The following is a 13,535-nucleotide window of genomic DNA, read 5'->3' as shown; positions in this document are numbered from 1 at the left end:
CACTGTCACCACCAGCTATTAAGTCACTTTCCTTTGCAATCAAACCAGTGTGTTGTGTCAATTGCACCACACAAGGCAAGGACCCCAAAGACCCGCAGGGTCCCCTTTAATACCTAGAAGTGATTTTGTGAATCACAGAGTAGATGTATAACTTTACTTAAAAATTTTCAGTTTTCCAAAGTGGCACCATTTTACACTCCCACTAGCAGTGTATGAAAGTTCTAGTTACTACAAATTCTGTTATTTTTATTAGATATTTGTATAAAGGTTATGAATTATTAAGAAATGATTTATGAAGATGTGCATGTTTTTTCTATGCCTGCAAATATTTTAAATGTCAAAGGAATTATGCTCCTTTAAAGGCATTCTCTCCTTGATATCTGTCACTCAGGAATCATCAAGGTTGATTTGGTTTGCTAGGTGGGTATTTCCTTCTTCCCTCAATGTTCCACGGACATCCCTTCAGAAGATGATCTTTTGCTCTTGTTGAAAATTGTCTGTGCTCTTTTGCTAGAATCTCCAAGCTCTTAACATTTATGAGATTTAGCAATAGAGAGGTCAAACATTTAAGAAAATTATATATGAAAATTTAAGGTTTCAGAGAAGAAAATGGAACTAGAAACTTAGAGAAGTCTTTTAAAATGTCTGGTGTATTATGTGAAATAATTAAAATATGCAAATTCATTCAGTCATAAATTAGAATACAGGTGGGAGTGGGTAATGGGGAGTTAATGCCTAATTAGTACCAAGTTTCTGTTTGGTGTGATGGAAAAGTTTTGATAATGGATGATGGTGACAATAGCACAGCATTGTGAATATTTTTAACACCACTGAAGTGTATACTTGAAAGTGATTACAATGGGAAATTTTAGGTTGTACATATGTTACCAGAATTTTCTAAAGAAGTGCTTATGTGTGTAAATAATCAAGAGAATACAGGTTAGTTTAAATGCTAAAGGAAATAGCTTCTAAAGAGGGAGACTCAAGAAGCCAGAGGGAGAAGGAATCTGATTATTTTCCTTCCCCTCCTGCCCGCCAAAATGTGAACATCACGAAGGCAGAATTTTTTTGCCCATTTGGTTACTATCGTTTGCCCAGGTACTAAAACAATGCCTAGTGTACAAGAAATCACTCAATATTTATGAATGACTAAATAAAAGAAGGCAAGAGGGGAATTAAGAAATTAACCTTAGAAAGGAGGCTAAAATGTTTTGCTTAAAAATCTCCAATGCCACCGAACTGTATACTTGAAAGTGGTTAAAACAGGAAATTCTGTTGTAAAACCCACAGAACTGTAGAACACAAAGAGTGGATCCTAATATAAACTATGCACTATAGTTAATGATACAGCTATTAAATTATTGGTTCATCAGTTGAAACAAAGATACCACACTATTGCAAAATGTTAATAGGGAGAACTGTGTGTGTGTGTGCGTGGGGGGCTGTATTTGGGAACTCTGTGCTTTTGGCATGGTTTTTCTGTAAACCTGTAACTGCTCTAATAAAAATGAAATAAAATTTACAAATTTCCAATACACTTACTTTGAGCACAGGTGCAATCCATATTCTGTGGTATGGCATTTAAAATCAATCAAAATCTACACTAATCTTTACCTACATCTCTCCCCCACCTTACACTTTTGTACCACCATGTTTTTATGATTTTCTCTCTGCAAGGAAAATCTTTCCATACCACTATGCCTGATGAAATTCTACTTATCTTTCCAGAATCCACTTATTAGGTCCCATTGCAGATATCTCATGCACCCCTGGGTAAGAGAAGATGATAAAAGCTGGAGAGGGACTATATATTCTTACTGTATGTGTGGTACTGTAATTTAGTCCTCGAAACATTCTGATGAGATAGGTGTTTCCATTTGAAAGCTTAGAAACTGCAGTTCAGAGAGAATTTATTCAAAATACACAGATAATGGTGGCAGAACTGGAATTGAGCCCAGGATGATAGGATTCTCAAGCTTGAACTCTTTTCACTATACCAAATGGCTTTCCAGTGCCATCAATCATTCCATTAACTATGATTAGTTAGTATTTATTCACTAGGAAAACACTTTTCTTTCGTATCCCAATTATAATTATCTTTCAATACACTGTGAGTTCCTTGAGGACAGAGACAGCTTTATTCATCAGAGAGTAAATGCTTGATATATGTTGGTTCAAAGTGACTTGTAGCTGTTGTTTACATTGTTCTAATGCTGAAAGAATTCCCTACTAGATGTTTTAAATCCAGACTCATCTCATTTCTCCAATAGTGAAGATTCCAATATTCTGAACAAAGCCTTTTCACTCCTTTCCCAGGCAAAGCACAGGAGCAAGAGCTCCTCCAGCCACTTCATTTTTAAGGAAAGTACCATCAACCTGATGAAATGAATGATCTGTTTCAGGACAGTTCTAAGTCATCAGGGGCTGCAGACAAGGTGGAGTTCTTAGGAAATCTCTTGGTCTGCTTTCTGGCAAAAAATAAGTAAATAATTAAAAGGCATGGTCTTGACAAATAAAAGTATGTTTCCCAATCTGTTTCAGAAGACTCACTTCATAAATTGATTGACTAAGACAGTGAACAAAACATTCGTGGAGCTTATATCCTAGTGAGGGGAAAAGGTAAAAAATATAGTGCTTTGAAAAAAATAAGGCAGGGTAAAAGAAGAGTGAGTGCTAGGAGTGTGGGTGGGGTAAAATATGAGGTGACCTGAATGAGGTTTAAAGGAAAAGCAAACAGGCCAGCATGGCTAGTCATGGGCAAGGGGAGTACTGGCAGGAAATGAAGTCAGAGAGCTAACAGAAGATAGGTGATGCAGAGCCATGTTAAAGATTTAGGAATTTAAGATTAAGGAATTCAGTGGTTTTGACCAGCGGAGTAACATGATCTGCACTGCATCTTTAATAGTAAAAATATTGTTCTGGAGAACAGAACATAGTGGTGTAAGAGTACAAGGAGAAAAGTCAGTTAGGAAGCAACAGTGGCTCAGAATATGGTTTTTGGTGACGGTGATGAGAGGTCATATTCTCAATTTATTTTGAAGCTTTTTCTAACAAGGTTTGCTATGAATTAAAAGCCATAAGAGCAAGTAGAATCAAGGTTAACTCAGTTTTCAGCCTGAGCAGCTGGGTGAATAGATGTACCACTTAGTGAAGGGCGGGAGGGGGGGCGAGGGAGGGGAACACTGGGAGGGAATGTAAATACATTTGAAAAGTCAAGAGTTCTATTTATGAAACACTTGTACATGAAATTATGTATTCTAGAATTTACTTCAAAATAATCTGAAAGGGTGTATAATTATGAAACAAGATCAAACATTGACAACTGTTGAAACTGGGTGATGTGCCCATGCAGGCTCATCATACTAGTCTCTCTTTTGCATGCTTCCATTTTTCTATATTAAATTTTTTAAAAGAATAGTTATGGTTTGACATATTAAGATTGAAAGGCCCATTAGACTTCATGCAGATATCTAGACAGTTAGATATATGAATTGTAGTTCAGCAAAGAAACCAGAGATAGAGTAAAGAAATTTAGAAGTTACCAGTATATTTAAAGCCATGGGACAAGATAAGAACATCAATGGAGTGAATAAAAACAGAGAACAGGTCCAGTACTGAGCAACAGACTCTCCAACATGCAGAGATGAGGAAGATGAGAAGAATCAAGAAAAGCTTTTTACCAGGATTTTTGCAATTCATATCAAACACCCCTAAAAAATACGTATCTTTGAGCCAGCAATCCCACTTAGAATGCATCCTGAGAAACTAATAGGACTAGTATATAAAGGGTATGTAAAATATTTATCACAGTGCTTAATAGGAAAAGAAAAATAAAGAGAGGGTGACATGGCGAAATAAGCTGAGTCGAACAATAATGGGTGAGTTAAATACTTTACAGTTTATTGAATGGGATATTGTGCAGCAATTAAAAATGATAGATATATTTTAGTGATCTGTAAATATACTCATAATTCATTAAATGAAAAAAGTTGATTAAATACAGCATTGTAGCTTGCCTTATAATTACTTGCTACACTGTAAATATGGATTTACCATTTATACCCTAAAATAGTAAATAGTATTATATTTGGTGTTAAAATTATGGACTTTTTTTTACTATACTTATCTGTATTTTATAATTGTTCTCAAGATATAATAAAAATATACAAGTTTAAAACTTTTAATAAGGCTCATTCAGTAATATGAAATACAAAGGTCCTTAAAAAGGAATCTGATTTAAATTAATAAAAAATTGTACAGATGTAATAACATCTATGTGGCTGAAATAATATAACATGAATTATTTAAAAATAAATGTCACAAGGAATTATTTTAATAGTATATTAAATATTTAATTACATTTAGAAGTATAGCAAAATCACATATATTTGTTCTATTGCTCAGATGAAGTTTCTATTTACTTACAAATAATCAGCACACAGAAAGTTACCAAATTCCAATACTGTCATGAAAACATAGTTTTCAAAATATAAACTTTATTCCAAAATCTCATATATAAAAACCAAACACCATATATACCATACACACTGACTTTAAATAACTTAAGGATAAAAGCCATTTTTAAAAAGTCAAAGCAATTTACTTCTAATGAAAATACAACCTGAATGTAATTTTAACACTACTCACTAGATTATATCAAGGAAATCCACTGTTTGTAAACACAATTTATACCGGATTACAATTTCATGAGAATATTTTCTTTAAAACATGTTCTATTTTAGAAAAAAATTAAACACGGGCCACATACTTTTAAAATTGCAAGGTTTTTTTTTTGTTTTTTTTTAATCAGACTAATCCGACTATAAGTTTTTAGACCAATAAGTCTCATTCAACTTCCCTTAATTTAGCTAATGACATCAGTAACAAGCTAATGTGCTTAACCTTAACCTTAAAAAATGTGTGTAAATCATTTCACTTTTAAAAGAGGAATTTTAGTCTTCAAATTAAAAGAAATATTTTTCCAAGTCCAAATCTGACAATTCTATTTTCTTGCCATGCTACCTTCATCAGATAAAAACTATTATTAAAATTTTAACTTCAGAAAATCCTTTTTAAAAGGTAAAGACTTTTAATGCTCTGAAAGCTTCTAAATTTATTTGAGTCAAAATTCAGATTTCTATAGAGATATCACATAAACACCTCTTTTAAAACTGTTGATTTCATCTTAATTATAAAAATCACCAAATATTATACTGCTAACAGTATTTCTTCCTGGGCTTTGGGCCATTTAGTGTCTTTTCAATCCCAAAACTTAAAATTATTGTTTTCCCTTATTTAATAATGCCATACAGGATAGATGATCAGAGAAATAGAATTAAATGAGGTTTAATATTTTATGATTACCAAATACTGCAGTGAGTTTGCCAGATGAATCAGAGGATCTGCTCACTAGGAAAGCTAGCTTTAAATCAAATATTGATTTTCCTCCTGTAGTTCACACTTGTCTATTGAGTCAGTTACCCAACCTTCATGCAGGATTTTAAATTTTCTCTTAAGAGTTCTCCGAAAAGCTTTCAGATCTGCAATACGACTATGATCTTCTCCAACAATTACATGAGATACTCCCTCAGCTAAATAAGAAACTATTTTTGCTCCATGAAATCGAAGCTCCAAGGCTTTAATAGCTAATCTTGTTCCTTCAATTTTGGTACTCAAGTCATTAATAAAAGCATACATGTCCAAATAAATGGTGTAGCGCCGAAACATACTAAGAGGAGAGCTGTCCCAGGAATATCGATATTCTAAATCAGCAATCACAGAAGACATTTCTTCAAAAGTCTGTTCATTGGAATTTTTTATTCCTGAGAACACTTCCTTCAGTTGGTTCAAGTCTGTATCAACAAAATAACTATCACCATAGCAATCATACTCACGAGCAAAATGTTGTTTTGTTGATGGACACATATGAATCATAAAGCGAGGCTGCCATGGCACACAGCTCTTGGTCTTAAAACACTCTAAAAGCCAATCAGGCTTTACAACATCATGTTTATTTGAAGAAATGATGTTTTTCACTCTGATGTTCTCAGACCCTGCAATTATGCAGTACGTGTCTGGGCCTGGATTTTGTACTATGTAACCACCAAGTTCTGCAATTCTGTTCTCCAGATCAGGCTTTGGATGGCTGTCTATTCCACTCATAACACAAAACTCCACATCTTCAAATATATTAGAAACTTTGCTTATGTTAGAAAGATTAGGTGCTTTTAAATGTTCAATAATTCCAATAACTTTCTTAATCTTTGGGGCAACTTTCCGCTTTTTTTCCTGTGGTTCATCATCACCACCTATACAAAGGTGTTTAGAAGCAAGCTTTCCAGATGCTTTTCCCCTAAGTTGTTCTAAGTCATCCACAGTCATGCATTCATGCCATTCTTTGTCTTCCCTTATCTTTTCAATTCGTGGAAAACGCAAGGTGCAGTCAGTTTTATACATATCACTAGGGACAATCTCTGCTGCCTTAACCTGAACAATGACAGAATTACAAGGTTCAATGTACACTTCTGGCTTCTCTGTTCCACATAAAAGGCTACTTGGTGGAGCTTTTTTATGAAAAGGCTTCCAATGTTTGGCCAATTTCAAGCCCAGATCATACAGTTCTTTCATGGTGTAACCTGAGCCAACACGACAGAGAGTATGAAAAACAGACGGTTTTTCACCAGGAGGGGGCTTCTCTGCCACTGCACACAAAAAGTGGGACATCATTCCACCCCGTGAACCTTTGCCCCAATAGCCTCCAACAATTAAGATGTCCAGTTCATCCATTAGTCCACTTACATACTCTGGTTTAATTTTTAGCCATCCTTCACCTCTTTTGTCTGGCTTGTAAATGGACAGAGGATATTTTACCATAATTCCCTCTTCTCTTTTATCTATGGCTTCATTCAAAGCATCAATTACTTCTTTCTTAGTATGAGCCTGTGTTTTCTGCACTATTTCGATTCTACCTGGTATTGGTGTAAAAATACTATTAAGAATTTCATACCTCTTTTTCAGGGTCTCATGTCCTAGTTTTTTATTATTAACCATCAATATGTCAAAAACACAATAACAAGTTTGTAGATCAGAATCTTCTACCATTCTTTTAATATCAAACTTATTCCCTTTTTGCATAAAAGTTTGGGTATCAGGGTTATAGGCCATCATCTCACCATCAAGGATACAGTTTTGTAAATCTATTTTGAATGCATTATGAATGAATGGTGTTAAAGAACCTTCACGTGGCGATGCACCAAAATGATCAGTATAGTGGTCAAATCCATTTCGGGAGAAGAACTTATACACATCCCCATCTTTGTGCATTTGCATACGCTCACCATCTAACTTGGTTTCGATGTAGAAACTCTGATGTTTCATGTCCTTCTCTATGTGCTGAATATTTGCAATAGCAGCTAGCATTGGTTTAAAGGCAGAAAATAAAGTGATAGAAATATCACTGAGCCCTACTGAAGGATCATGCAGTTGCCTACAGACTTTTTCCAGATCTGTGGTTACATTATACAACTCAACAGCATCACTATGAAAAATGGTAAATATAGTTTGCTGACTAAAACCAAGTTTTAAATCCTTCACAATCATTCGTATGAGCCACTTTTGTTCAAGTGCTGAGCTTTGAGTTATAAGCTGAAGAAGACTCTTCTTTACCAGGTCCTTTCTTTTGGCAGAATTATTACTGGCAACTGAGTCTAAAATGTCATTCACTTGCAGTACAGTTAAACTTCCTTTCTGTAAACATCTTGGCTTCAACACGAAGTATGCAATCATTGCAAAGTCTCCAGCATCTCCACGAGTTCCAGTAGGTGTTCTGTAATTTAAAAGTTTAAGGGCATCTTTTCCTTCTCTTGGTAAATTAAGCAATTCGATATAAAGTTTAGCAAGCATAGTTTCTTTGATACCGTAGGCCATTCTCTCTCTTTCTAGCTGAGGAAGAATAAGTCTCATTGCTGGATAAAAAGAGTCTGTGACATCATTTTGGTTCTTATGAAGGGCATCATGAAATTTTCTCCAAGAATCTAAAAATTCGCTGAAGTGCCTGATTTTTTCTGCACGTCCTTTACTTTTTTGTATTCGTTCTAAAGTTGAACATAAATCTGCAAAAGGAACGTGTGATGCAACAATTTGTGAAGCTTGTGAGGCAGCCATTGAAGCTCCGGGGATTCCTCTGGTTTACTAATAAAGCAAAGAGAATAACTTTAAGTAAAAAATAAAATTCAATAAGTATTTAGTATAAGACCTCACAGAGAGTGCTGGTTTATAAGAGATGCTTATTAATGTTTGCTAAAGGGAAAAAGATCAATACAATAAATGATGTCTCTTTTCAAACCTCTACATTTAAGAATAATCAACTATTTATGTCAATCCTAATTAGCAATTGTTATCAAAATTATCACTAGCCCCATTTCTTATATTAACAATCCTGAAATTAATAATTTTAATTGTATTTCTCCCTGACTCTCGACTTTCATTGAATTAATTATTCCATTGCTTATTTAGCAAATAATGCAAATAAATATTGTTAATGATGACGTAAAACCAAAAAAAGGCTCGATTCACTTCATTTCTGGGCTACTGCGACAAGGTCCTTGCCTACGTGTCTCCTCTTTCTGTCAGACTACCACATACCACCAGAAACAAACTTCTTAAAATGGACATTTTATCTCATCACTCTCTTACTCACTGAACTGAAATTTGACTTTGCAGGAAGTCTAAACTCCTCAGCATAGATAGGATCCGTCACAAAAAAATAGGTATTCTCTGTTTGTAACTCTTTAGGAAAAACTCTGTTCTGCTAAACAAAGTCTACGTCTACATTTGCTTCTTCACTGATAACTATGCTAAGTCATTCCAGTATTAAAAACCCAATTCAAGATACCTTCCTCATAGCTCTTTTCCTTTTTTAGCTCTATATTATAGTAGTTCCTTACAGCTTTATAATTTTAAATTAGTACAATTTTTTTGTTAATATTCTTATGACATTTATTTCCGCAAGCATACACAAAATAAATATAAGCCAGGAATTGTGCTATGGGTAGATACAATATATTTCTACCTTAAAGGAGCATGCAATCTGGAAAGAAAAAGGGACATAATGGAACTAATTATAATAAACTGCTTTAATAAAAATAAAACAAAAGTAAAATGCCAAGATAGAGCTTTTCATTGCAGTGCCTTCTAAAGTCAGAGGGGAACTAATAGGTACCTTGCCAGAATAGGGTCTAGAATATTTCCTAAAGTAGTCACCACAAGTATGAAATTTCTTTAATGTTTTAAATATTCATGCAAGTTTTACTGGACTCTATAATGTATCAGTTATTTTAATGGTTTAAACTATGTATATTAACATTAACTTTTTCAAAATAACACTTCAAGTAAAATTTGTGCTCCAGGAATAAACCATGCTTTATCTTGTGGTTTCAAATACCTCCTGGTTTGACACCACCATGTTCCCCAAACAGCAGAGAGTCAGAGAATCTTCGTCACAGGGGATTAGGTGGGGCCTCTGTTATAGAGTATAGAGACAGAGACATCCCCCACCTCCAACCCCCTCACTTGAGCAAACAAAATGGAAAAATACCACACACACACACACACACAATTAGCATGAAGCTACATTATATAGTATCCAGAAAAAGAAATGGAATGGCTGATTGTGATAGTACATTAACTAAACAGTCAGTCTCTCAAGGTAGGGAATAATGTAGTAATTTGTGCCTCCAGTGCCTGATGCGTAGTAGGTTTGTTTACTGAATGAATTACTGAATACATAGAGCCAAGTTTCTGGAAAAGCGTGCTAGGCAAGGCCATGGACTATTAGACACACAACACACATGCATGCATATACAGATACACATATTCCCCAATGTGGCTTGTGGTTGCATTCGACTTGGTTAAAAACATTAAGCAATTACTGACTATACTGGCAATGGTTTACAACAGCCATTTGGTGGTCTATAGGGAAAAAAAGCTGCAATTTTCACCTAATTTCTGATGAAGGAAATCCACAACTTCTGCTGAGTTAGATTAAGAGATAAACCCATAAGAATATCCACCATCTGTAGACTTTTATCTTTGAATATAGTAAGTGCTTCCTCTCACCATGTCTGATTTGCATGAAACCACACCACCTGGTTATATATGCACAGTGTCTTATTTCTAAAAACATATTCCCTCAGGAAGTTATGCTCTAGTATATTATGTTATATTTAATATTTATATTATAATATATATAAAATGAAGTATATTAAGAAATACTTCTTTGTTCAAGTATTGGTATGTTGTTTCTGATCTATCTGCGGATGCTACATGTTCTCAAAGCCAAAGTTTCCCTGAGCAAGTGCCAGGCAAAGACTCAAAGAATTTTATAATAGTGTTGACATTTAGGTAATGGTGTAAATAAACACATATCCTAAACCTATTATATAGATAAAAATGATTCCAAAATTAGTATAAAGTGAATAGACCTAAATATTTTGATTCATTACAATTGCAGAGAAAGTCAAAGATCAGGATTTTGTTGTGTTTTACATGTTCTATAATTTTGCTTTTTTGGATTTTGCAGTTTTTAGCTGATGCTTTCTATTGGCAATTAAACAAAGGAGATAAGAATCAGGTGGATAGGGCTCAGACTCTCAAATCCAACAGATCAGGGTTCAAATGCAGAATTTAACATTTAATAGCTATGTGATAGACGGCAATTACTTAATTTCTCTAAACTTCAGTTTCCTTAAGTATAAAAGGGAGTTAATAGAAATTAGGATGACGATAAATGAGATAATCCATACAAGGTGCTTAACACAGTATCTGCTTAATACAGATAAATGTTAGCTGATTCAAGCAAAATTTAAAATATAAGTATTACAAAATAAAGAGTAGGTAAGATGGGGGTCAAGACACTTCAATTTTTGACAATGATAAGCAAATCTTTCAAGAGAATGAATACAGGTAATTAATGTACATAGTGATTCATCATCCATTTATCTGCTGCCTATATTGTTCTGAAGTGACACAACAAAACAAACTAGCGACGTTTTATTCGGTGAATGTGGGAGATGATTCAGTGCTATTTTATTGGAGAGAAAGTGACAAATACAATTAGAGTTTCATTAGTGCAATCCTTGTTGTGTTTGATGAGCTGTTGTGTTTTCCTATGAGACAAAGTGTTTACAGTAGCCTATCTTCCACAGCACTTTGTGACATTTCAGGAGAATCTCAGCAGAAAGAAATTAGCGGTAAGAAAAAGACAGAGGGGCTCTGGAATCCAAGAAGTTAAGAAGAGAACAGTGATTCCCAACAAGCCTAAAGTTTCTCTCACGCCAATTCTACCGATACACTCTTGAAAACGCACATCTCTGAAGGGTCCATATCACTCCTTTGTCTCCCAAAACGCTCATGAATATGAATACTTGGCCTTGAGCAAATGAAGTTGCCCCTCCGACACAGAGGGTCTTCATTTGCAAAATAGTATTCTGGTGGTTTCTTACTGGGTTGTTGTCAAAAGTACAACGTATACAATTAAAGCACCTGACTTAGTTCTTAGCAATCAAAAAATGGGAGAAATTATAATCCCTTTTTCCCCAAGAGCCGATGACGCGGTCGCTATTCACTCCGTGAATTTGGCAACGCACTAATAAACTGGTGATTCGTGCCCCTCACCTATAAAACCGGGTTAGGCGGATGAATTAAAGGATTTTTGGTATCCCATCCAGAAAGAGAAGGAAAAAATTAAGTCAAGGTGTATGCCTTCGCTTGTCCGTCTCCCAAGCTCCTCACTGCCAAGCACATTGCCAATAAACATTCGCTGGACTGAGAAAAGAGAGGCCAAAGATGACCATCTCCTACATTAACCATCCTTGTTGCCCCAGCCTCCACCTGCCCAAACTTCACCTCTTGCTTGTTGTGTTGAATACAAGGCCACTTCTGTCCAGCGCCGCTGAACGAACTTCCCTCCTAAAGTGGGACCAAAAGCAACGCCACCAAACCGGAATCTGAAGCCAAAATAGGCCGGTTTCGCCAGCTGTTTCCTGCGCAGGCGCAGCCTTGACCGGGTTTGGGGAGGGAGTCTGTGATGTAACGGGCGACTTGCGCAAGCGCGGAGAAGCTCGCGCAGGGCTTGCTGGAGGATTGCGATTCTGTCCCGGCCCTGGGCGGCCCAGAAGGAACCTGTAGTAGTAGGAGCTGGGGATTTTCCGGTAGTGCTCTTCTGTTTGAGCCTAACAGATGACAGTTGTGACTACAAACACGACTTCCTCTGACTTCAGCAGCAGGTGCTGTCTCCACAGCGGTTGACCTGCATGAGTGGATTTCGTCGTGGAGCGAGACCTAAGATCCCTTTGTACACTGACTTGTTACTCGGACCTTGGCATTCAGACTCCTAGCTTGAGCCGTGTGCTTGACCTACTCTTATGGAGTTTTTGTTCTCTGTTTATAAAAACAGTGATAAAACTTTTTTCGCAGATTGTTTGTGTAACCACCCAGAAAAGAAGATGAAATCCTCCCTCTCCAAACATCTGCTGTTTCATCAGATTTAAAAATGTTTTTACAAAATTATCTAATCCTGTCCTTTCCTTTTGTGTTTTTCACGATTATGTGACTTTGATCTGAGTTCTTGTTTCTAACCATAATACAAAAATAAAGAATTGCATACCCATAAGTCAACTACGAAGTCTTCCAGTATCTATTCAAGGATTAAAAGCAAAGTTATTCAAAAAACTTTTATTGAGATCCTACTGTGATACAGTAATTGTGCCAGGTACTCTGGATTGACAGATGAAACAAACAAACAACAACAACAAAATCCAGTCCTTATGTTCCAGAAGCTGTTGATTTCAAATTTATATATATATATTTTTTATGGTGTCTGTCCTCTTCCACCATGAAGAATTGTGAAAAGATCCATAAAACGTGGGAAAACAACTTTTAGAATGATTTTCTTTTGGTGCAAAATGTTGCTGTAGATGACAGTGAAATTTTGCTGGAATGAACTCTGATTAAACATTTCAGAGCTGTTACGTGCCCTCAGGGATTGTCGAATGTACAAAAACCTCATTTTACAAAGCTGACAGTTATTTAGATTCACAGTGCTAGTTTGTAGAGCTATAACCCAGAGTTCCTTAATCTGTGGAGTTGTAAAGTCACTTGATACTGTTTGTGGTTAATTTCTCTACCTACTATTTAATTATCAATTAATTCGCTTTTGAGGCACACCCAACAGTGTAAGGTAGAGGCCCCTCCATTTGCTCATCTTATGAGGGGCACTTGTTTATGGAAATATTTGTGCCTCCCCTCAATATCAACTGAACCCCTAAAATATGTCATACTGTTCTATTTATTAGTGATATAAAGGAAGCAGCATGGATTATGAAACCAGACAAATTCTAAATTGAGTCAAATGCCCAAGTTCCACTGACATTATTTTAGCCTTTCTAATATTTAATTCAAATAGAATCAAGAAATCTCAGTATCTTCTAGTGTTGCTGTTATTATTTATGTAAATCTTCCACCTTAGTACTTGGCAC

At 35.5% G+C, this 13,535-nt stretch overlaps 1 protein-coding gene across 1 annotated transcript; it reads right to left on the bottom strand.

The window, feature by feature from the left end:
- Positions 1-4,734: 4,734 nt before the first annotated feature.
- Positions 4,735-12,032, bottom strand: LIG4 (DNA ligase 4). Its single transcript, XM_037800090.1, has 2 exons — positions 11,905-12,032; positions 4,735-8,190 (listed from the first exon to the last, which is right to left on the bottom strand). The coding sequence occupies exon 2, from the start codon at positions 8,161-8,163 to the stop codon at positions 5,425-5,427; it is 2,739 nt and encodes a 912-aa protein (XP_037656018.1). The 5' UTR covers positions 8,164-8,190; positions 11,905-12,032; the 3' UTR covers positions 4,735-5,424.
- Positions 12,033-13,535: the final 1,503 nt, after the last annotated feature.

The sequence above is a fragment of the Choloepus didactylus genome, chromosome 12, assembly GCF_015220235.1.
Source record: "Choloepus didactylus isolate mChoDid1 chromosome 12, mChoDid1.pri, whole genome shotgun sequence".
In the NCBI taxonomy this organism is placed as follows: domain Eukaryota; kingdom Metazoa; phylum Chordata; class Mammalia; order Pilosa; family Megalonychidae; genus Choloepus; species Choloepus didactylus.
Note: the sequence above shows the minus strand (reverse complement) of the source record. Positions and strands in the feature narration are given on the sequence as shown.